General features: G+C 52.8%; 1 protein-coding gene across 1 annotated transcript; it reads left to right on the top strand.

Moving 5' to 3' along the window:
* Positions 1-6,653: 6,653 nt before the first annotated feature.
* ELAC2 (elaC ribonuclease Z 2) lies at positions 6,654-23,337 on the top strand. The gene is made up of 24 exons (XM_061143516.1): positions 6,654-6,897; positions 7,362-7,412; positions 7,533-7,603; positions 8,629-8,693; positions 9,970-10,027; positions 10,803-10,871; positions 11,201-11,305; positions 12,503-12,561; positions 15,034-15,092; positions 15,183-15,255; positions 15,707-15,819; positions 15,956-16,051; positions 16,673-16,811; positions 17,015-17,100; positions 17,962-18,074; positions 19,164-19,260; positions 19,802-19,940; positions 20,211-20,249; positions 20,381-20,490; positions 20,768-20,867; positions 20,951-21,071; positions 21,160-21,238; positions 21,695-21,839; positions 22,155-23,337. The coding sequence occupies exons 1-24, from the start codon at positions 6,665-6,667 to the stop codon at positions 22,371-22,373; spliced, it is 2,439 nt and encodes an 812-aa protein (XP_060999499.1). The 5' UTR covers positions 6,654-6,664; the 3' UTR covers positions 22,374-23,337.
* Positions 23,338-23,697: the final 360 nt, after the last annotated feature.

Below are 23,697 nucleotides of genomic sequence, written 5' to 3'. Positions count from 1 at the left end.
AAATATTTATTTGGCTGCATCCAGTCTTAGTTGCGGCACGTGAAATCCTTGGTTATGGCCTACAACCTCTTAGTGGCATCATGCGGGATCTAATTCCCTGACCAGGGATCAAACCCAGGCCCCCGGCATTGGGAGTGCAGAGACTTAGCCACTGGACCACCAGGGAAATTCCTACCCTCACATATTTCTGTTTTAAGCCGCCATGCTGGGTTGGCAGAAAATTCAGACCTCACGGTTTCTGAGTCCTCAGGCTCCCCAGGGGCCATATCAGCTTCCTGGAAGTGGGGTGTGTCAACTTTCTGGGCTGATTGCTATACTAAAATACCACAGACAGAGCAGCTTAAACAACAGGAACATGTTTTCTCACAGTTCTGGGGGCTGGGAGAGTGAGATCAAGGTTGGGTTTCATGAGAAGCCTCTTTCCTTGGCTTGCAGATGGCTGTCATCCCCTGAGGTCCTCACTAGGGTTCTCCTCTCTCCTGGAGCATCCCTGGTATTTCTTTTGAGTCTTAATTTCTTTTTCCTACAGGGACACCAGGAGGATTGGATTAGGACCCTTAAGGACTCATTTTGACTGAATTACCCATTTAAAGGCCCTTTCTCTGAATACAATCAGGGTACTGGGAGTTAGGCTTTAACACATGAAATTTTGAGTGGGGCTTCCCTCGTGGCTCAGATGGTAAAGAACCTGCCCGCAATACAGGAGATCCTGGTTTGACTCCTGGGTTGGGAAGATTTCCTGGAGAAGGGAATGGTAACCCACCCAAGTATTCTTGCCTGGAGAATCCCATGGACAGAATAGCCTGGCAGGCTACAGTCCTCGGGGTCACAAAGAGTTGGACACGACTGAGCGAGTAACACTTTGTGGGGGTGGGGCACAATTCAGTCCATATGTTACCAAAAGCTCAACCTCTCTGAACACTGGTGCCGAATCAAATCCAGGAGACAAGGTTTTGAGTGAAGCAGAAGAGGATAGCTTTATTTGCCAAGCAAAGGGAGACATACCAGGCTTCTGCCTTGAAAAACTATGTGACTACTCTAGAAAACTTGATGAGGGTTTTTAACAGTGGGTCAAAGGTGGGGTCTGACAAGATCAAGGTGTGAGCAGGGCTTGCATGCCCTTAGTCTCAGGTGGTCCATCTCCTAATCTTTAGGAACTACTCTGGTCCCATTAATCTTGCTTTGGGTGGTTTCTCCTCCCTTGACTAGCAACCTGCCCTTTGGCACTCAGGGAAGGTCATAACGACTGGAAAGAAAAGAAAGGGTTAGTCACTCAATCGTTTCTGATTCTTTGCGACCCCATGGACTGTATCCCGCCAGGCTCCTCTGTCCGTGGGATTCTCCAGGCCAGCATACTGGTGAGGGTTGCCATTCCCTTCTCCAGGGGATCTTCCCGACCAGGGTTTGAACCCACATCTCTTGTGTCTCATGCATTGCCAGGCGGGTTCTTTACCACTAGCACCATCTGAGCGAAGTGAAAGTCCCTCGGTCGTGTCCGACTCTTTGCAGCCCCACGGACTCTACAGCCCATGGAATTCCCCAGGCTAGAATACTGGAGTGGGTAGCCTTTCCCTTATCCAGGGGATCTTACCAACCGAGGAATCCAACCCAGGTCTTCCACATTGCAGGCGGATTCTATACCAGCTGAGCCACGAGGCAAGCCCACCACCACCTGTGGGTGTTCAATGAACACTTGAAATATGTTTCAGTATATGCTGAAGAGGGGAAATATTACAGTTCACATTTGCCAGCCTCCCACCAGTCCGTAAACCCTTGGGTAAAACACCCTAAATTTTTCTTAGGGGCAGCGTGCTAAGCACACTTGGTCGCGCAGGAAATGAACTCTAAAAGGAGCTAACACTGAAGGGAGGAGCCACCGCGCCCTCTAGTGGCGATGGCGCGCGTTGCACCCCTCTGGACTTTGCCTGAGCCCTGACCCTGCGCGGGGACCAGTATGAATGGAACCGGTCCTCCGGGTCTGACTGGGGAGTCCGGGCAGCCAGGGTCACAGGGCAGGCACACGGTAGGAGCCACCCAGAACATGCTCCGTGGGGGATGTGGGACGGCTCTGAACACGCGCTGAGGATCTAGACGGTTTTGTTGCTGTTTTTTAATTGAAGTAAGAGTTGATTTATAATTTTGAATCAGGATCTAGAAGACTGAACTGCTCCAGTCTGGCGCCAATTGAGAGCGCCTACCGCCTGAGGGGAGGAGCTCGCTCCCCTGCCGCGGAGAGCAATATTCCCATCAGATGTCGCAGCCTGTCTCAGGCAAGAGACTGTGAGGCCCTCATTTCAGACCAGGTTCAGAGCTAGCTGCTGGGCTCATAGGAAAAGAGGAACCAAAACATTCTCCCCTTGAAGGTCGAGGGGCAGTAGACACAGGAATGCTGAGGTGTCCTGAATAGAAGGGCGTGGGGGAGAGGAGAGCTGGAGTCAGCTGTTAGGGGCTGAACTGTGTTCCTTCCCTGAATTCATGTGTTGAGGTCCTAACTCCCGGGACCTCAACATGTGACTGAATCTGAAGAGATGAGACACCCTAGTCTGAAGAGAATCTGAAGAGATGAGACACCCTAGTCTGAAGAGAATCAGACATCCTAGTCTGATGAGATGGGTGTCAAGAAATTCAGACACACAGAAGGTGCCACTGGGGATGCACAGAAGAGAAGCCCAGGGAGGAAGCAGGGAGGAGGTGGCCATCTGCAAGCCAAGGAGAGAGGCTTCAGGAGAAATCGGCCCTGCTGACACCGTGAGCCTGGACTTCCAGCCTCCAGAACTGTGAGCAAATTAATTTCTGTTTGTTAAGCCCCCTGGTCTGTGCTGTTATGTTATGGCAGCTTGGGCAAACGAATACTGGGCAGATCCTCTGTGCCCTCAGCAGACGTGTACGGGGTTCTCTCCAGGTCTCAGCTGTTGTTGTTTAGTCGCTAAGGGACTGTGCTTAATGCTGAGCATCTAATGATGAATGGAGGAATTTCCCTGGTGTTCCAGTAGTTTGGTATTGTTTCTGTTTTCTCCCCAGCCTTATTGAACTTTGACTGACATATATCATTGTGCAAGTTGAAGGTTTACAATGTAATGACTTGATATAAGTACATATTGCAAAATGATTACCACCATAAAATTAGTTAATATATCCATCACCAGGCAAAGTAACCTTTGTGTGTGTGTGATCTTTCTTCGTAACTTTCAAGTATACAATACAGTATTGCTAACTATAGTTACTGTACTGTACACTACATCTCCAGAGCTTATTCATGTTGCAACCAGAAGTCTGTACAGTTTGAACACCTCTACCTATTTATCCATGCTCCCAGCTTCTGGTAATCACTAATTTCCTGTTTCTATGAATTCCTTTAAGAGTCTCTATATAAGTGAGATCATATAGTATTTGTCTTTCTCTGACATGTCAGTTAGTATAATACCCTCAAGTTTCACCCATGGTGTTGCAAATCTTTGTTATGGCTGAGTATTATTGCATTGTATATATTTACCATATTTTATGCATTCATCTATTAGGTTGTGTCCTTGTCTTGGTTGTTCCCATGTCTTGGCTATTGTAAATAATACTGCAATTAACATAGGGTTGTAGATATCTCTGAGATACTGATTTCATTTCCTTAGTGATTTCATTTCTATATATACCCAGAAGTGGAATTTCTGAATCTTATAGTAGTTCCATATTTAATTTTTTTAAGGAAACTCCATACTGTTTTCCATAGCAGCTGCACCAATTTACATTCCCACCAACAGTGCACAAATTTCCCTTTTCTCCACATCCTGACCGATACCTGTTATTGCTTGTCTTTTTGTTAAAAACCAGTCTGACCAGTGTATGGTAATAGCTTACTGAGGTTTTGACTTTCATTTCCCTAATGATTAATGATGTTGAGCAGTTGTTCATATACCTGATGGGCATTTGTATATCTTCTTTGGGAAAATGTCTCTTCAGGTTTATCATTCATTTCAAAATTTTGACTTTTTGCTATTAAGTTGTATGAGCTCCTTATGTATGTTGGATATTAACCACTCATCAGATGATTGGCACATACTGATTGATATTTTTCTCCCATTCCATAGGCTGCCTTTGGTTTTCTTGCTCAATGTTTATTTTGAATACTTTTGAGGATTGTAGTGTCATCATTGTTTCAGGATTAAGCCCTGGAAATGTTTAAAATAACAGAAATGTGTCGGGAGCCGCCAGGATGTGCCCAGTCCGTGACAAAGTCATGGGACGAGAGAGGACCCTGCAAGGCAGCGCTTCCTCACACGGGGCTGCCCCAGGGACCAGGTCACGGGACGAGAAAGGAATCTGCAAGGCAGCTCTTCCTCTCGAGGTTGTCCCGGGGGCCCGGTATGTCCGTTTCTTCTTTCTGTCTTACTGTTGTTGGGTTTTCTATTAATTTTTGGAAATATAATATATAGTAATAAGGCCTCCCTGGAAAAGTCCAAGCCTTTTTGGAAATGCTCATGATTGCTCTGGTTCAGGACATGACCATAAACATCAAGTCGGAAAAAAAAAAAAAAAGAAAAGGCCACAGGTATAGTTTGGCTGCTTGCTTAAAAGATTATAATGTTTTAGAATAGAGAAGAGTAGAGGCATTTAGATTTAGAAGTAGATATACTGCTTCAGTTTACTTGCTCCTTGGTTGAGAGGGTTTTCATTATTGCTATTTCCTTGCTGCTATTTGTTCATTGTTTCCCTTTCTTTAAACAACATGGTAGATAATGGGTATTTTTGTAGAGTTAGGAAATGGTGTACATAGGATTTCAATAGAAGATTTATATTAACCAGCTTCACTGCCATTATCTCACTATTAATAGAGGTGTTTTGCTGCTTTAGAGGTGTTTTTGCTGTTTAATAGTTAATCATTGTAAATTGAGATTTTGTGGTTTCAGGTAAAGAAAAATATCAAGGTTTTTCTCATGGTACTATTCTCAGAAATGTCAAACATGTTACTGTGACCCTTCCCATGTATTGTTTTATTGTCCAAAGAATTTACACTATACCTGAGATTTGTAGAACATTGTTTTGTTAGAATGAAAATGTTAGGGCATTGAGGCAAGAAGATTAACGTTCGGGACATTTAAGAAAAAACTCTGTAATTGGAAACGTTCTAGGTGAATGCATAGGGGAAAAACGTGGGAAAGAAAAATATTGACAGAAGCACGAAACCAATATCTGATGTAATATGTGGTGACTTACGGGGGAGGCAACGTTCATTCTATAAAAACTGAGCTGTCCTAAAAATAAAAAAAGCTGCCTCTTCTATGCAACCTTCTGTGTCTGTCTTCTTCTTCGCCGACGCCATTCATCCCTTGGGTATTCCTGGACCCGCTGGGGCTGGACCCCGGCAGGAATGAAGTTTTCCTGATCCTTTCAGCAAAGATTGCTTCAAGAACAAAATGTTGTTACACAGTTGTGTGGTATTCTTCCACAAAACCAGTTTTATATTTGATTAGAATGTCCAGGTAAAGGAAGGGTCATCCCCATTTAAGAAGTTCCTTGTATTCCAAATGGTTTAACTGAGATCTCTCAGGGGCTTTGAAAGGGGACCTAGGTATTGTTTGGCTTTTCAAAAGGTCTCTATTGGGCCGTCTACCCCATGACTGTCAGCAGCTTTTAAAAGCTCCCAACAGCTTTTAAAAATATTTTATGTCGGTTGAAACACTGTATTTCCTTCCCAATTTTTACCACCATTCATTGAGTGCCTGGTCCATGACAGTGCCACTCAAAGCTGTTAATATACCATTAGGTGATTTAATTCTAAAACCTTATGAAATATGGGACTTCCTGATGGTCCAGTGGCTAAGACTCTATGCTCCCAATGCAGGGGGCCAAGGTTTGATTCCCTGGTCAGGGAATTACACCACACACGTTGTAGCTAAAGATCCTGCGTGCTACAGCTGAGACTTGGTACAGCCAAATAAATACACAAAAATATTAAAAAATAAAACCTTACGAAGTAAAAACTGACTACCCCCACTTTACAGTTAAGGAAACGGGCTCAGAGAAGTCAAGATCACTCGACTAATAAAAGACTCTCTTATCCCAGAGATTGTTCTCTTAACTCCCATTCTTGCTTTTCTTTCCAAAACCCAGTAAAACACATCTGAAACGTGTATTCATACGAATTGCAACGTAAAAGTTAGCAAAACTCCTATGGTAAAGCTCTATATAGTTTATCTCCTCACATCTAATCCTAACAACCACCACAAAGGGTTGACTCGTCTAAGGCAAGAGCTCAGAACAGGCGGCAACCGCTGACCAGCGCCTGAACCTAAGCCGACTCCAAGGACTCGCTCCTCCACCCGCATCTCCTTTTCCGGTCCTGTGCCCCCGGAAGTTCTGCCCCGCGCCCCTGGAAGCCCCGCCCAGACAAAGGAAGATTTCCGGAAAGAAGGCCAGGGGCAACCAGAAAGAGACCAGGGGCGGGGCCGTCCAGGGCGCTCTAGCAGTCTTCCTCTCTATGACCGCCGCCAATTGACAGGGGCAGTGCGGAGCGGTCCCTCCCTATTGGACGTGCGGCCTCGCGTAGGCGGGCAGCTAGGCTGGCGGCGCGCTGATTAGCTGGGGCGCCCCGCGGGGGTGGAGGGGCGGTGCTCACGGGGCATGCGGACGGAGGCAGCCGGCTGCGCTCGGGTCCGGGAAGAGGAGGCTGCGCATGTGGGCGCTCCGCTCGCTGCTGGGGCTGCGGTGCGCGGCCGGGCGCACCATGTCGCAGGGGCCGGCGCGCCGCCCGCGGCCGCCCAAGGACCCGCTGCGGCACCTGCGCACGCGGGAGAAGCGCGGCCCGTCATGGGGGCCCGGGGGCCCGAACACCGTGTACCTGCAGGTGGTGGCAGCCGGCGGCCGGGATGCGGGCGCCGCCCTCTACGTCTTCTCCGAATTCAACCGGTCCGTGCGCCGCGCCTGGGCCCGGTGGGGGGGGGGGGAGGGGGGGTTGTCCCCTGGCCGAGCCCCTCCTCCCTAGGCTTGGTCACCCAGTTGTCAGTGTGGCTGCGAGAGCCCGCACCCCGTACTGCCCCGTCCGTGCGGCTCCGGGAGGCGCCCCTGATCTTTATGCAGAGCCCTCTCGTGTGCGCCCCATGGCCGGGGCCTCTTAGTCCGTGTGTGAAGTGGGCAGGTGTGCGGAGGAGGTGATGGGAGAGGACCCCGGCACCGGCCCACCCCAGCCCCCTCCCCGCGTGTGCCGAGGACGGTTCAAAACCCAGCGTCCTAACAACAGACACTCGGCCGGTAGCACCACATGGGTTTTCAGGGTTTTTTTTTTTTCCCCCTCTACGGTGTACAGCAGAGCATCCGATCGGTGGCAGAAGCTTTACAGACTCTGACTCTCTGGTGCGATGTTCGTCTTCTAGGTATCTCTTCAACTGCGGGGAAGGCGTCCAGCGACTCATGCAGGAGCACAAGTGAGCCAGCCCTCTTCCTGCGGGGCGGGGATGACTGTGCGGCTTTGACACGGGGGTCAGCAGAAGAGAGGGTCCCCGGCCAGTGTGTTGTGTCCTGCTCCAGCGCTTTCTCTTTCTTAGGCTGAAGGTGTCCCGTTTGGACAACATATTCCTGACTCGAATGCACTGGTCTAATGTTGGCGGGTTGTGCGGTGAGTCTGTTCTTGTCCAGGTCAGGCTGGAGGGAGGTCTCTGGGATTTTAACATGCCTCCTCCCCCCACCCCCCATTTCTTTTGCCCATCGCCGAAGTCCAGGGGAGCTGGAATTCTTTTTATGCCTGCCCCGTCAGCTACAGCAGGAAGCATCCAAAAGTGTGGGTCAGAAGAGTAGGTGTTAATGTGGAGGCTGCCTTTAGGTGTTAACCACCCACCTCATTTATTGAGTTGCTGGACTGGAGGTGCGGGACCGACTGGAGTGTGTGGTCACAGTAAATGCGGATCACAGTAAATACTGGGTTGGCCAAGAAGATGGTTTGGGTCTTTGCGTAACAGACTTTTTGGCCAACTCATTATGTCTACCCCTGGGACCATCAGCTACACACAGAGACCCAGTATTCAGATTTGTTGTTTAGTCACTAAGAAGTGTCTGACTCTCTTGTGACCCCATGGGCTATTATAGCCCACCAGGCTCCTCTGTCTGTGGAGTGTGTTGCCATTTCCTTCCCCAGGGGATCATCCCCACCCAGGGATCAGACCCAAGTCTCCAGCATTGGCAGGCGGATTCTTTTCCACTGAGCCACCAGGAAAGCCCAATATCCCGATTACCCCCTTGTTTCTGCCCATCAACTAGAAAGATTGACATTGTTTTGCTGCCACATTCTGTAACATTGTGGAGCAGGTAGGAAGGAGCAGAGGCTGGCCCCGTCTCATCCCCCAGGACTGAGACTCAGATGAGGCGAGGACGCGCCCAGGGTGCAGAATTGGTGTCATCCTCTGACTCAGTGGATTTTTGCCCCCGAGGTGCCTCATTCTAGTATCAAGTCCTGAGTAAGCGTCCCTTGAACCTCTAGCCAGCACCAAGTCTGCTCTGCACGTGCTCCCTGTTAACTCTGGAGTGAGAACAAGTAGAAAAAGCAGCCAGTTAAGTCAGGACTGCGCTTCCTGGCGGTGACTGCGAGTCAGGGCTATGAGAGATCTGAGTTTATTCATTCTTTTTTTTTTTTTTTTTTTTTTTTAGGAATGATCCTCACTTTAAAGGAAACTGGAGTTCCAAAGTGTGTGCTTTCTGGACCCCCACAACTGGTGAGTCTTGAAGCTGAGCCTTCCACTTTAACTTCCACAGGAATTTCCAGTTTTACACATCGGCCCTCTGCCCTCCAGAGAAAACTCATAGCAGTGGAAACACTTTGCGTTTCAAACTAAAGATAACCCGAGTCCAAGCCTTATTGACTCTCTGACTGGGCTCAGGTCGCAGTCCCTCCTGGACCCTCTGTGACTGTGTCTGCGAAAGGGTTGCAGGGGTTACAAATTAAACGAGGTAACACAGAGCACTTGGACACTTTGTTTCACACCACGTGGACACAGGATAGATTCAGGTTTTATTCTTTTTTTGTTTAGAATTTATTTATTTTTTAATTGAAGGATAATTGCTTTACAGAATTTTGTTGTTTTCTGTCAGACCTCAACATGAACAACTTTTATTCTTATTTATTAAATTTCAGACATCTCTGTTGTACCTTCCAAGCCAGCTTTACAACACTGTTGAGAGGTTATAAACACATTATTGGCGTAAGGGTTCACTTCACTTCCCAGGTCCTAAGGTAAAAGGCAGCCAGACACCAGCCCTGCCTGTGACATCTGTCTCCAGAATAATGCCTTGCAGCCGTATGTCTGTATCCTCCTCATTAGCTCTGTCCCACCATGGTCTCCTGCCATCACTTCCCACGTCCATTCCTCCACCCCCGTGACTGTCCAGCACCGTGGCCACAAGGATCCCTCTCAAGTGGAACGGAAGGCAGGTCACCTCGTCCTAAAAGCCTTAACAGGTCTCTGTAAACATAGTCCAGACACCGTCACGTGGACCCCAGGTCCTGCTGGCCCTGGCCCTCACCTGCCCTGCATCCATGCCCGGCCACACGGCGAGGCTGCGGGGCCAGCTCTGAGCTCTTCACAAAGCCCCCGCCTGTCTCAGGCCAGGATAACTTTCTCCTCCTGTGTCCTCCCAAACTTCAGGGCTCAGCAACAGGGCTTCGGCTTGGGATGCCCCCGCGCCCCGCCAGTGACTCTACAGACTGGCTGGATCCCGGTCTCCTGTGTTGTTTTATGTGTGCAGGACGCTCAGCCTCATGGCGGCTTGTTGTCATCTGTATGATTTCTCTCTCCTCCCCTGGTTTCTAAGTTCTGTGAGCACAGGTACCCCATCTTCTCATTGCTGACCCCCAGGCATCTAACCTGCGGTGGACACTCAGCAAGGAAGTTGGAAGTGCTCTTTGAAGTGTGTTTTACGTTGCTGCCTCCAGCACCTCTCATGAATTGACGCTTGAACATGTGTTTCATCCTCCTCATTTTTCTTTCTCAGGAGAAGTACCTGGAAGCTATCAAAATATTTTCTGGTCCACTGAAAGGAATAGACCTGGGTAAGTCCTTGATTACTACTCATATGCCCCCTTCTCTCAAATCAGAATCCATAAAAGCTGACCAAAGTAAACCTTAAAAATCAAATGCTTCATCCATGTGAGATGAATTTTGAACCTCTTGCCGATTGCACTTTCTCTGCCCCCACCTCATCCCCTTAAACACGGGCGGGAAGGTAGGAGTGAGTCAAAAGCTGCCAGGTATGGGGTGTGTGCAGGGTGGGGTCTCCCTTGGCGCCTTGAGGCTCCTTCCTGGCCCTGTAGGTGGGTCTCACCATTGAGTGGCCTTGGATCCCTCACAGAGAGAGGGGCTGGGAGCAGTTTTTCTGGGAGCACATGGCCGATTGATGAGAAGAGGCCTGAGCCAGGTACCGGCCGGGCCAGGGGCATCTCCGGTTGGTTCTTCTGTAGACGGACGCTGGTGTTTTATTTCAGAACATGTCTTGGCTCTCAGAGTTGAGAGCATAGGTTCCCTGGCCTGGCAGTGCTGAGTGTCAGCCTGTGTCTCTTACACTTAACCAACGGCTTCATTTTCTTTTGGCGGTTCACCACCAGTGATCCTCGTACGTCTTCTCACATGGCTGTGCTAAACGTTAAGAGCTGAAGATGTATTTTTGCTGCTTCCCTAAATATTTTCATTTACTTAGAAATTCTCGGTTTAATGCAGATTTCTGCAAAATTCCAGAGCGCTCCCATTGCTTGTGGGTGGTGATTTGAAGGTGATTCTCGTGCCCGTGTTTGCTGCCCCAGTCACTATCCCGCGGTCTTTTCCCCACAGCTGTGCGGCCCCACTCGGCGCCAGAATACAAGGACGAGACCATGACAGTGTTCCAGATCCCCATCCACTGTGAGTACGAAGCCACATGGCGGGGACCCCTGGCGCTCCAGTGGTTAGGGCTCCGTGCTTTCACTGCTAGGGCCCAGGTTCGATCCCTGGTCAGGGAACTAAGATCCTGCAAGCTGAGCTGCATAGGCAAAAATTAAGAAAAGCCACGTTTTCTTGGAGTGGGAGGAGGTGGGTCCTAGTTGAGGAAGGTGGGGAGGGGGGGTGGTAGAAACTACTGGTGGCCAGTGGAGGACAGGCCAGTGAGATGGGCAACTCACTGTGAGTTGCAACTGGCTGTGTTGCAACTCGCCCGAGGGCTGTGTCATCTGCTCATTTCCCCTACTGACCAGGCGAGCAGACGAGTGGTCAGCAGCCACCCTCGCAGAGTCCAGAGCGGCTGAGTCCACAGCCGCCTCCACACGCAGAACCAGCTGATGGGGAGCGGCGCCCGAACGGTAATGATGCTCCGTCAGCAGTGTGCTGTCGAGGGGGCTGGGGTGGACGTGGGGTCTGTTTTAGTCCCTTGCTTGCTTCTGCTCGTCATTCAAGTTTTTGTCCTAAGGAAGCTCTCTGTGCAAAACAGACACTTCTTCCTTGTCATGTTAGGACACCTGTGGGCAGCTGAGAAGGCTGTTGTAAAGGTGGCCGCATGGAGGCTTAAGGGCCAGTGTGCAGCCAGGGGGTGGGGGCCCAAGCTTCGGGTCCAGTTTGCCCAGGGAGAGCAGGGCCTGGCAAATGATTCCTACAGAGGCTTTTGTGTTTCCCATTTTCTGGTACAAAATTATGTTGTTTATTTCATTATACGGTACAGATCATTAATTAAGTCTTTACAGTTCATTACCGAGTCTTTGGAGTTTTTTGAATTCCCATTTCACATGTAGCAAGTCAGAATTTGTGTGTGCACCTGTTGTGTTTGCAAAACCACACACACAGGAACACTGCTCTGACACCGTTGGTGTCAGCAGATGGAGAAGGCTCGGTGAACTGTTTGTGTCTCATGGAGGCAGCAGTAATGCCAGTTAGTTTTTGTGACTGCAGGACCTATCAGCCAGGCCAACAAAGCGGTCAAAGACTGGCTTTGGGCCTCCTCTTTCAGAATGACAGACCACTGGGAAACGGGATCAGAATTCCAGGATGAGACCTACCAGAGCAATCGGGCTGCTTGAGGTAGTCCAGGGATGGGCAAGCTTGATAAGCTCCTGCCTCTGCCCTGAGGCCACGTCTGTCTGAGGACTGAGGGGCCCCAGTCCTGTGAACTGTCCTCCTTGGATGGCATGAGTGAGGACTGATACCCACGTCATTTTTGCAGGCCTTTCAGCTTTTATGTTATTTCTCACAGAGTTATTGATAAAGCACATTACAGCTTTTTTTTTTTTTTTCTCTTTCCACTTCTTGGTAAAACTGAAAACATTTTAAAACACTTCACTTGGTCTTCTCTGGTTTGAGTTTTTGCATTTTTGTTTCCTCGAATCTCACCACGAGTTAGAAAAAAAAGAAAGTTCTGCTTGAGGGCAAAACGAGTGTGTGTTTGTATCCAAAGTTCCTTCCGTTTACATTTGTGTGACGCCAGATTAGGTGTCAGATGACCACTGACCTGTGACATCTGCAAGACTTGCCGTCCACCTTGTCATGGTCGGACTGTCTCTCCTCAGGTGTTGGCCAGAAAGTACGCGGCAGGGACACCTCCTTGGTGGTCGCTTTCGTCTGCAAGGTGAGCACGCGTCCGGTGACCTCAGGGTTTTTGGTGATCGGAAGGCAGCAGCTGTCTCTGTGATCAGAGAAAACACACCCTGGTTCCCAGTAAACCGCTTGTGCTCATCGTATGTGTCCAGATTGTCTTCCGGCCAGAGTCAGTCTTCAGAGACAGGTTTCACAGTTGGCCGTGAGCCTCACTCTTGAACTTCAGAAATAGTTAAGAAAGGTTAAGTCTCTGAAGTCAGTGGAAATAGAGTTGATTTACAGTGTTAATTATTGCTCTACAGTAAAGTGATTCAGTTATACATGTGTGTATGTATACTCTTTTTAAAAATATTCTTTTCAATTATGGTTTATCATAGGATATTTTCTTGTGCTATACAGTAGGACCTTATATCTATTCTATATGTAATAGTTTGCATTTGGTTATCCCAAGCTCCCAATCCTCCCCTACCCTCCCCCACCCTGGACTTCCCGCTTGGTGACCAGTCTTTTTCTTAGGTTCATTTGTATCCTATTTCAGATTGGATGTATAAGCGATAGCATATGGTATTTGTCTTTCTCTGACTTTATTTAATATGATTATCTGTAGGTCCATCTGTGTTGCTGCAAACGGCATTTCATTTTTTATGGCTGTGTAATATTCTATTATATGTATACCTATATATATTTATATATCGCATCTTTTTTATCCATTCCTCCATCAATGGATGTTTGGGTTGCTTCTGTGTCCTGGCTATTGTAAACAGTATTGCAATGCACACTGAGATGCATATATCTTTTTAAATTATGTTTTTCTCCTGATATTCACCCAGGAATGGGATTGCTAGGTTGTATGGTAATTCTGTTTCTACTTTTCTGAGGAACCTTAATACTGTTTTCCACAGTGGCTGCACCAACTTACATTTTCAGCAACAGTGTAGGAGGGTTCCCTTTTCAGCACATCCTCTCCAGCAGTTACTGTTTTATAGGCTTTTTAATGATGACCATTCTGATTAGTGTGAGGTGGCACTTCATTGGAGGTTTGATTTGCGTTTCCCTAATAGTTAGCAATGTTGAGCATCTTTTCACGTGCATGCCTATGGGCTATCTGTCTATCTTGTTTGGAGAAATGTCTATTTCGGTCTTCTGCCCATTGTTCTGTTAGGTGGCTTTGTTGTTGTTGAGTTTATGAGCTGTTTGTATATTTCGGAAATTAAACCCTTTCAGTTGCATCATTTGCAAATATTTCTACCATTGTGTAGGTTGGTTTGTTGTTGTTGAGTTTATGAGCTGTTTGTATATTTTGGAAATTAAACCCTTTCAGTTGCACCATTTGCAAATATTTCTACCATTGTGTAGGTTGGCTTTTCATTTTGTTCACGGTTTCCTTTGCTCCGCTAAAGCTGTGAGTTTGATTAGGTCCCATTGGTTTATTTGTACTTCTGTTACTTTGGGAGACTGACCTAAGAACACATTGGTATGATTTATGTCAGGATGTTTTGCCTGTGTTCTCCTGTAGTAGTTTTATGGTGTCATGTCTTATATTTAAGTCTTTAAGCCACTTTGAGTTTATTTCTGTGTATGGTGTGAGGGAGTGTTCTAACTTCCTGACTTACATGGATCTGTCCAAATTTCCCAGCATCACTTGCTGAAGAAACAGTCTTTTTCCCCATTGTGTTAATATATTTTTGCCACCTTTGTTGAAGATCAGTTGACTGTAGGTGTGTGGATTTACTTCTTAACTCAATAACTTTTATTATCTGGAGATATGTTCTCTCTATACCCACTTTGGTAAGAGGTTTTCTTTTTTAATCATTATTATGTTTATTTATTTCTGGCAGTGCTGGGTCTTCACTGCTACATGGGTCTCTCTAGTTGTGAGTGGGGGCTCCTGTCTAGTTGTGAGCGGGGACCCTTCTAGTTGTGAGCAGAGGCCCTTCTAGTTGTTGAGTAGGACCCCTCTAGTTGTGAGCAAGGCCCCTCTAGTTGTGCAAGTTTTTAAGTACAGAATGATGATTATGAGGTTTTGTGAAGGATTTTTTTCCATTTTAACATAATAATAGAATACTGGGACTGTTTTTTTTTTACTGGGACTTTTTTATTGTAACTTCTCTCTGGTATAAAAGCAGCAGCACAGTTTTGCCACATATGTGAAAAGTCGATGAGAGAAACCACCCAGTTTCCCTGTCCCTGGAGCGCCGGGTCGCACGGTGGATCCGTGACTGTTTCTGTTGGACTCTGTTCTGGTGACGCTCTGTTGGCCGTCGCTTGACCAGCACAGGATAACAGAATGAGCGTCTCTCCTCCAGATGCTTGGAGAACGCTTCTTACTTGGGATGGAATAGACGGCGTTTTATTAAATGTACAAGGAGTTATCAGGGTTGGGGAAGTAGGCAGCTCAGTTTTAAATTATTCGGTTTCCTGTGCTAAACTGCTTCCAAAACTATGGTGGAAGCCAAGCTTCTCCGTCAGACCCTGGCCTCACATGGTGTCCTCTTCCTCGCAGCTCCACGTGAAGAAGGGAAACTTCTTGGTGCTCAAAGCGAAGGAGCTGGGTCTCCCAGTGTGAGTGGCGGGGCGTTTGGGGGAGGGCCTCGGCGGGCACAGGGCAGCCCCGGGGCCCCGTCCTCACCGAGGCCTCGCCTGTCATTTCAGCGGAACAGCTGCCATTGCCCCCATCATCGCTGCCGTCAAGGACGGGAAGAGCGTCACCTACGAAGGGAGAGAGGTGGGTGTGGTCCCGGCAGCCACAAGCCGGGCCTGGACGCTGGACAGTTGCTGTCTGGTTTGGCCCCACTTGCAGGGGAGTGAGCAGCTTGGGTTTCATCACTGAGCCGAGCTTGCCTGGGTTTGCCCCGCATGTCAGTGCTGGCCACCTGGGGGCGTTTCTGGGGGTTTCCCTTTAGGATGCGAGGGTCCTCCTCATAGGATGGGGGCTGTCCCTATCCCTGAACCCAGGGGAGACCCCTTCAGGGTGGACTTCAGGGGTGTGGCCCCAAGGAGTGACATCCTCCCCAAGGTGGGAGAATGAGAGGACGAGACTCCGCCAAGAGCCGGGTGTGAAATGCCCTCTCGGGCCAGCCGGCCCCGTCTGGTGTCAGTGGAGAGAGGGCCGGAGGTGTGGGCGCTCCCCGAGGGGGCTGCCCTGGGAGCACACGGTGACCCCGGGGACTTGACAGATTCTTCCTGAAGAGATCTGCACCCCTCCGGACCCTGGGATCGCATTCATTGTGGTAGAATGTCCAGACGAAGGGTTCATCCAGCCGCTGTGTGAGAACACCGCCTTCAGGAGGTGAGGAGGGCCCTCCGGGCGGGAGGTGAGAACCGACATTGCTCGGGAGAGCTGGGCCGGGCTCCCGCCGCCCCGTTCGAGGTCTGCACTCTGTGCCTCCCTGGCCCTAGCAGAACCCCCGCTTGCTTCCTCCCAGTTACCAAGGGAAGGCCGATGCCCCCGTGGCCCTGGTGGTCCACATGGCCCCGGAGCACGTGCTCCTGGACAGCAGATACCAGCAGTGGATGGAGAGGTATGAGGGCCCCTGGGTTCCTGCCCTCCCTGGAGGCTGGGGGCATCTGTGCCACGAAGACTGTCCCCGCGAGGGGGCGCTGCGGGCACACGTCCACTGGCCTAGGGCTGGCTTCTTGCCTGCACCCTCCACACCCTCACCTCGGGACAAACCCTGCCTGTGTTGATGATCACGTGTGTGTTTCCGAAATAAGAGACATGGAGGATAAAGTAGCAGCCTCGCTTTAGAAGCTTTATCCACATCGGGCACCTTCCTGCTCTTCCACTGCCCACCTCAGGGCCGGGTGGCTGGGGTTGGACTGGGTGCGTGGTGACTTCTCTCCCACTGGTGCCCCTGGTCCCCTGCACCTCGGGGTCTGAGTGTTGGCGTCCATCACCATCTTCCTTTCCTTCCCTCACCCCCGTGCTCCCTCGTGTTCCCGAGTCCCCAGTCCTGGAACTGTTCCTGGTGTCCCGCAGGCCTTGAACTGGGCTGTGAGGAGGACCTGGGCTGTGTCTGGCCACTCGGGGTGACCCCTGGACAGGTCGCTCGCCCTCTTGAGCACTCCCAGTACATGACCACTGCGTGGGCAGGAGTGCCCCCAGAAAGATACCATGATGACCGTGTGTCCATCCATCTTAGGTTCGGGCCCGACACCGAGCACCTGGTTCTGAACGAGAGCTGCGAGTCGGTCCACAACCTGCGCAGCCACAAGATCCAGACCCAGCTTGGCCTCATCCACCCCGGCATCTTCCCCCCGCTCGCCGGCCCCCGCCCCCAGGTAGCCCCCCCCACCTCCACTTGCCGGCCCCCGCCCTTGGGTAAGCCCCTGACCTCCACTCACCGGTCCCCACCTTCAGGCATCATCCCAACCCACCTCCACTCGCCGGGCCCTGCCCTCAGGTGGCCCCCCGCCCCCAGGTCGTGGCTCACCTCTGTCCCCGTTGTCCCCACCCCCATGGGTCACAGCTCCGTCTCTTGCAGGAAGGCAGTGCTGCCCAGGGTGTGCCCACAGTCCGAGGCCAGTGTCTCCTTAAGTACCAGCTCCGGCCCCGGCGGGAGTGGCAGAGGTCAGTGTGGTCTCAGGGTGGGGGTGTCAGTGTCTCAGGTCTGCCGCCACGTGGCCGCTGCCTCCGAGCAGAAAGTCAGTCCCCCGCCATCCCAGCACCCTGAAACACTGCCTGTTACCAGTTTGTGATTTCTGACCAGGTGTGTGGGGGCATGTTAAGATGTGGGTTTAGGGCCTGATACACTGTCGGGCTTTTCCCACGTCATGATAAGAGTCTTCAGAACAAGGTTGTCGGTGGTTTCCAGGTGGGGGTGCTTGTTCATTGGAGGCACTGCAGTCCTCCTACTACATTAACAAAACAAGTGCCTTCCATAAAAATCCTTGGGTGGAACAGGGTTTCCTTGGAAAACGCTTAAGTGGGGGTGGGGGGGTACTGGGTCAGAGGCTGACCCTGCCTGAAGCACCTGGTGAACCCAGCTTACCCTGCAGCTAGTCACGGAGAGGTGCTTACTACCCTCTGTCTTCAGTTTTTAAAAATTTGAAGTGTCCTGTGCGCACCAGTGTGGTCCAAGTGGACCACGTTTGGAAAGGTAGCTGGACCCTGGGCACTGTTGTGGTGAATAGTTGGGGCTCTTTAAGAGCCCTCCTCCCCCAGGGGGATGCCCGGCACGACTGGGGTCTAGTGAGTAGAGGTCAGGGAGGCCCCTGCCCCGTGGATCAGTGCTGCCAGGGCCAGCCCGGCCAGCTTTGAGCTGTGAGGTTCTGAGGACCGGAGGTGTGAGACCCGCTGGGCTGGGGAGGGTCTGCCACGCCATCACTGAGAGGTGGAAGCACTTTCAGACAGTCCCCAGGGTCAATGCTGACTTCAGGTCTCACTCACGGCCACGGCGCCTTTCCATCCCCTGATTCCACCTCCTTGCAGGGATGCCGTCCTGACCTGCGACCCCGAGGAGTTCATCGCCGAGGCTCTGGAGCTCCCCAACTTCCAGGAGAGCGTGCAGGGGTATAGGAAGATGACCCAGGATGGCACAGAGGGTGAGGCAGACCAGGGACCAGCCCCTCGTGGGCTTGTGTCTCACCCTGGGGCCTTCTGGTCTGTTTCCTACCAGTGCCTGCCCCACCCAGCCCAGTCCGCTCGGTGGTTAGGTGATAAGGCCCAGGCAAGCCAAGCGGGAGGGTCCTGGGACCTTGGGTGAGGCTCTGGGCAGAACCTGGGGTCTGGTCCTAGCGTTGCTTTAAGGGTCCACGGGAGGACTCTGGCCCCATCACTCACCGTGTTGGGCTTCCCCTGCCCCAGTGGGAAGACAGTTTGGGGAACTCTGTGGCCTCTCTGCAGTAGTTGATTTCTCCAGTGGTGGTGGTCTAAGTTCACAATTGAAGTGGAAAAAGGAGGCTGGACTAAACGGCGGGGTCAGGTTCAAGCCAGTCAGCACCAGGCTGGAGTTTCAGGAATATGCCTCCCTGGCTGCGCTTGCCGGGGTAGGTTTCTGGTTTGCACAATAAAGCTCCATTGGTATCATCGCTCGCACACGTGCACACGGGGCCTCTCTGGCTGAGCAAGGCCTTGCGGGGCCTCAGGCTTCAGAATCCAGAAGGCTGGTCCTGCCAAAGCGCAAACCTCCCGAGCTCCTCCCAGCAGGGCGGGACCTCTGCCAGGTGGGCTCAGCCCTGAGGTCTGTGCTGATTCACAGCACCAAAAGGGGCCCCCTGTTGTATCATCTAGTAGGAGACTTGAGGGCTTCCCGGGTAGCTCAGTTGGTAAAGAGTCCGCCTGCAATGCTGGAGGCCTTGGTTATTCCTGGGTCGGGAAGACCCAGTGGAGAAGGGATAGGCCACCCACTCCAGCATCCCTGGGCTTCCCTTGTGGCTCAGCTGGTAAAGAATCTGCCTGCGATGTGGGAGGCCTGGGTTCGATCCCTGGGTTGGCAAGATCCCCTGGAGAAGGAAAAGGCCAACCAGTCAAGTATTCTGGCGTGGAGAATTCCACGGACTGAGCTACTTTCACCACCAGGAGACTTGGGCCTGCGTAATTGCTCTGCTTTCTGCCCCTTCTGGTCTGACCCCAGCCCCTCCTGGGTATCTGGACTTAACCCCAGGGCTGGCTCATGATGTGTTTTTCCATAGAGACTTGCAGCCAGTACCCAGAAGTGGTCTTCCTGGGAACAGGGTCCGCGATCCCAATGAAGATCCGGAACGTGAGCTCCACGCTCGTCAATATCAGGTAGGAGCCCTTGAAGGAGGTGCCGCCCGCAGGGGGACCCTGCTGCACTCCCCTGTGAATCAGAAGGTGCAGCCTCTCATCCCTGGAGGCCGGTCTTGGCTGGAGTGCCTGGGGAGGGGTCGGGCAGTAAGGTGATAGGTAGTCTGGGTAGCCGACTTGGACGTGGGGGGTCCGTGCAGTTGGACGGCCAGTGCATCTTTGGATGAAGCAGGTGCTGCGCTGTGAGCCATCACCTGGTCACCTGGCTGAGACACAGTCTCACCGGGCTTTCAGCTCCTCCTGTGAACTAGTCACTAACCACCCCCACCGCATCGTTGGTGTACCCGCCCCCAGGCTCCGCTTCCCACACAGACCCTCTCTTGGGTGCCCGGCGTCTGTGCGACTCCGGGGACACTTGTGTATGTCCCGGGGCGTCGGGATGTCCTCTGATATGAGGAGGAGAGATGTGAGGCCACCTCACCTTGAGGGCAGCCCCCCGGGTGGGGCTGAGGTACTGCCCTGCCCTCCTCCCTGAGTGATCCCCCGCCTGGCCCCCCTACAGCCCCGATACGTCCCTGCTGCTGGACTGCGGGGAGGGCACCTTCGGGCAGCTCTGCCGCCACTATGGGGACGGCGTGGACCGGGTCCTGGGCTCTCTGGCCGCCGTGTTCGTGTCTCACCTGCACGCCGACCACCACACGGTGAGTGGGCTCCCTCCTTGGGCCCCGTGCCTCCCACCCGGCGTGGTGTCTTAGGAAAACCTGGTGGCCTAATCTCAAGGCCACAGGGCCTCCCCTGGCCAGGCGGCTGCTTGGAGCAACCTGCAGCCGGAGGCAGGCGGCAGCCAGGTGGTGGGCATCAGATGGGGGTGGCTGATGGAGACCAGGGACTGCAAGCTGGGGTCCCAGGGCCCCAACTCAGGAGGGAGGTCAGGTCTGCATGAGGCTAATCTTGTCCCCTCCTCTTCCCAGGGCTTGTTGAACATCCTGCTGCAGAGAGAGCGCGCTCTGGTGAGTCCACGGGACTGCACTGCTCCCGTGTTTCCGGGGATGATACACACACACACATCCCTCCTCCCACTCCACACCGTTTCCGCTGAAACGTCCGCTGTGCTGGCGGCACTCTGCTCTCCCCGCTGCAGGCATCGCTGGGCAGACCCTGCCACCCCCTGCTCGTGGTCGCCCCCACCCAGCTCCGGTCCTGGCTCCAGCAGTACCATAACCAGTGCCAGCCACTGCTGCACCACGTCAGGTGGGTGCGGGCCAGGCGGCAGAGCCGGGGAGGGAGGAGGCCCTCGGGTGGTCCCCTTATAAAGGCCCTTTGCTTTTGGTTTCTCCCGGCCTCCTTCACTTCCAATCCCAAGTCCAGATCTCTGCCAACATTTCTCCATGAAACGGTTTCCAGGCCTAGCACCCTGCTTTCTCAGTGAGAGCACTGAATTGTTTTTTGTAATAGTGGTACTCTCTAGTCAGTGGCTTGAACATCAAATTAAATGTCTCTTTTTCTCAAATGTTTTATCTTCTTACAGTGTTATCCCTGCCAAATGCCTTCAGAAGGGAGCTGAGGTCTCCAGCCCTGAGGTGGAAAGGTTGATAAATTTGCTGCTGGAAACCTGTGGCCTGGAGGAGGTAGGGGGAGGCCTGGGCGCGGGCAGGCAGGTGGGGGCCACGGACGCGTGTGGCCTGCCGCGAGCCCACCGCCCCTTCTCCAGTTCCAGACCTGCCTGGTCCGACACTGCAAGCACGCCTTTGGCTGTGCGCTGGTCCACATGTCCGGCTGGAAGGTGGTCTACTCAGGGGACACCATGCCCTGCGAGGCTCTGGTCCAGATGGGTGAGTAGGGGCGCGTGCCGTGCGGCCCCCAGACCCCTGCGGCCCCCAGGCAGAGAGCTTATTTTCAGCATCTGTGCTGCTGCTTCAGGGAAGGATGCTACCCTCCTGATCCACGAGGCCACCTTGGAAGACGGTCTGGAAGAGGAAGCTGTGGAGAAAACACACAGGTACAGAGCGCCCGGTCCCTCTGGCTCCCCAGGTGATGCTGGGCCAGCCTGCTTCCCACCAAGGGCCGTGGGGGCTTCTGAACCTGAGCGGCTGTCTCCCGAGCCTCCACTTTTATTTCTGTGGCACCTCTAAGGCAAGGCTCTGGAGGAGGTGTGGCTCAGGAAAGAACTGGAAAATATGCTGAAGCCAAGGAAGGGGGGCTGGAGCAGGGTCATGGGCGATCTCAGGGAGGAGTGTGTCGCCCCCAGTGGGAGGCTCCTGTCCCCTGAGGCCTCACCGGTGGGCAGTTCCGCAACGCAGAGCCTGGGCTGCTGCAGTGGGGGTCTGGGGGGGGGGAGACAGGCTCTGCGGTGGCTTTGTGTCGGCCTGTGGACCCCAGGTGCCCAGGTGGGCCGGGTCTGGGCCGGGTTCTGCGTGGCCCGCTCCTCCAGCCTCCCGTCACCCTATGTGTGCAGCACCACCTCCCAGGCCATCGGCGTGGGCATGCGGATGAGCGCGGCCTTCATCATGCTGACCCACTTCAGCCAGCGCTATGCCAAGATCCCACTCTTCAGCCCTGACTTCAACGAGAAAGTGGGCATCGCCTTCGACCACATGAAGGTGCGGGGACCCCTTCGGCGGGACGGGGAGAGGCGCCTCCATCCATGTGGACGACCGGGCTCGGCCTGCTGCCCACCATGGCCGGCACAGCCTCGGGGCACAGGCCCCCGAGGGCCCCGTGGAGGCCCAGCTGGTCCCCAGAGTGATGACACGTGAGCCGCCCTCCACGCGGGCCCGGGGGACAGCGTTCAGCAGTAAAGCTGGGCCCTGGGAGCCTGGCTTCCTCTCCCCACAGCCGGGCCCGTCTTCCAGCCGAGTCTGCCTGTGAGGATGGGTGGTGCCTGTGAGCCCTGACAGCCTCATCTTGCCTCGTAGGTCAGCCTGGGGGACCTCCCGACGGTGCCCCGGCTGACGGCGCCGCTGAAGGCCCTGTTCGCCGAGGACCTGGAGGAGATGGAGGGGCGCCGGGAGCGCCGGGAGCTGCGGCAGGTGCGGGCGGCCCTGCTCACAGGGGAGGATGTGGAGCCACCGCAGAAACGCGCCCCCACAGATCAGCCCCCCAGCCCGCAGAGCAAGAAGGCCAGGGCCCAGTAGACGCGGGGCCAGGGAGCACGTGGAGGGAGGCCGCAGCGTCCATCGGTCTCGTGCACGAGCGCTGGGCTGGGGACGCAGCCTCAGGAACAGCGTCTCCAAGGACAAGACACTGTGAAGGTGGCGTCTGGACCCTGGGTGCTGTCCCCCTGCTGCAGCCGAGCAGGGTCTTGGGGCACAGCTCTGCACTGCAGGTGCCCAGGGCACCTGGAAGCAGCTTGATCCTGGCAACGACCTTCAGAGTCCATCCCTGGGGAGCCAGCACCCCTCTGCAGCCTGGTGTCTTAGCCAAAGTCAAATCGTGTGGACTGTCAGCTGTGGATGGCACTGGGTGGGCGTGCAGTGGTTCCAGGAATGCAGAGACGGGCTGCCGTTCTTGCCGCGTAAACAGACTCACCGGAGTATGGAGTGACACCGCGCGGGGCTGGCGGCCAGACCTCCCCTTAGAGCTGGACAGCACTGAAGTCAGTGTCTGAAAAGGGGGTGGATTTTCACAGATGCCTCCAGTATTCGCATATTCTTACCACCCAGGAGGAGAGGGGGGGAGCTTTAGAGAGACACAAGTGCTGGGACAGAGACCAAGGACTGGACTCACCATGACCTCGGGGTCCCTGGCATAGCCTCCTGCGTCCTCTCAAGCTTGTTGTTAAGACAGGAAGATAGGCCACGCTCAGGGATAATAAATCTATTTTAATAACATTACTTTTGACAACTATTTGTACACGTATTGAAAGGTAATTGTCAACCCCCGGGCTCCATTACAAATTGGGTACTGAGCTGCCCTGCCAGGAAGCGAGCAAAGCCGGGAACGTGAGAAATCAGCAAGTCCCACTGTCGGAGGAGGGTTACTTTACACTTTGTTGGGAAAAATAACGAAGCATTTAAATCTCTCATTGTACACCTGTACATGGGTTTAGATTGAATGGCTCAAATTAAACAAATATAGATTTCATATATACAAATATTATATCCAGTTTAGGTATATCTATTTTAAAAGGATAAAACTGTAAGGTTGGACTCTGCATGCATGACCGGAACCTGCTTCTCTCTCCCTCCGTCCCAGGTGTGACCAGAGCCCCCGGGGTCTCCTTCCCCGGGGTGGCTGGGGGCTCTGTGGAAGGGGGAGCCAAGCTCTGCACACCGCACAGCTTGGGGTGCGGGCCTGGGGGCTCCACGGGCCATGCCCCCTTCCCCTCTGGGCTTTGGGTGACAGAATTATTGCTATTTACTTCTGACCTCCAGAAAATGACCCCATTTCTTAGTGAGCTGGGGACCCTGGAGGGCTGCAATTACTGAGACACATCTCAAGTTTTTTTTGTGGGTGGGG

Source organism: Dama dama, chromosome 5 (genome assembly GCF_033118175.1).
Source record: "Dama dama isolate Ldn47 chromosome 5, ASM3311817v1, whole genome shotgun sequence".
NCBI classification, from domain to species: domain Eukaryota; kingdom Metazoa; phylum Chordata; class Mammalia; order Artiodactyla; family Cervidae; genus Dama; species Dama dama.
The sequence above is the reverse complement of the archived record's forward strand: the minus strand, read 5'-3'. Positions and strand labels throughout refer to the sequence as shown.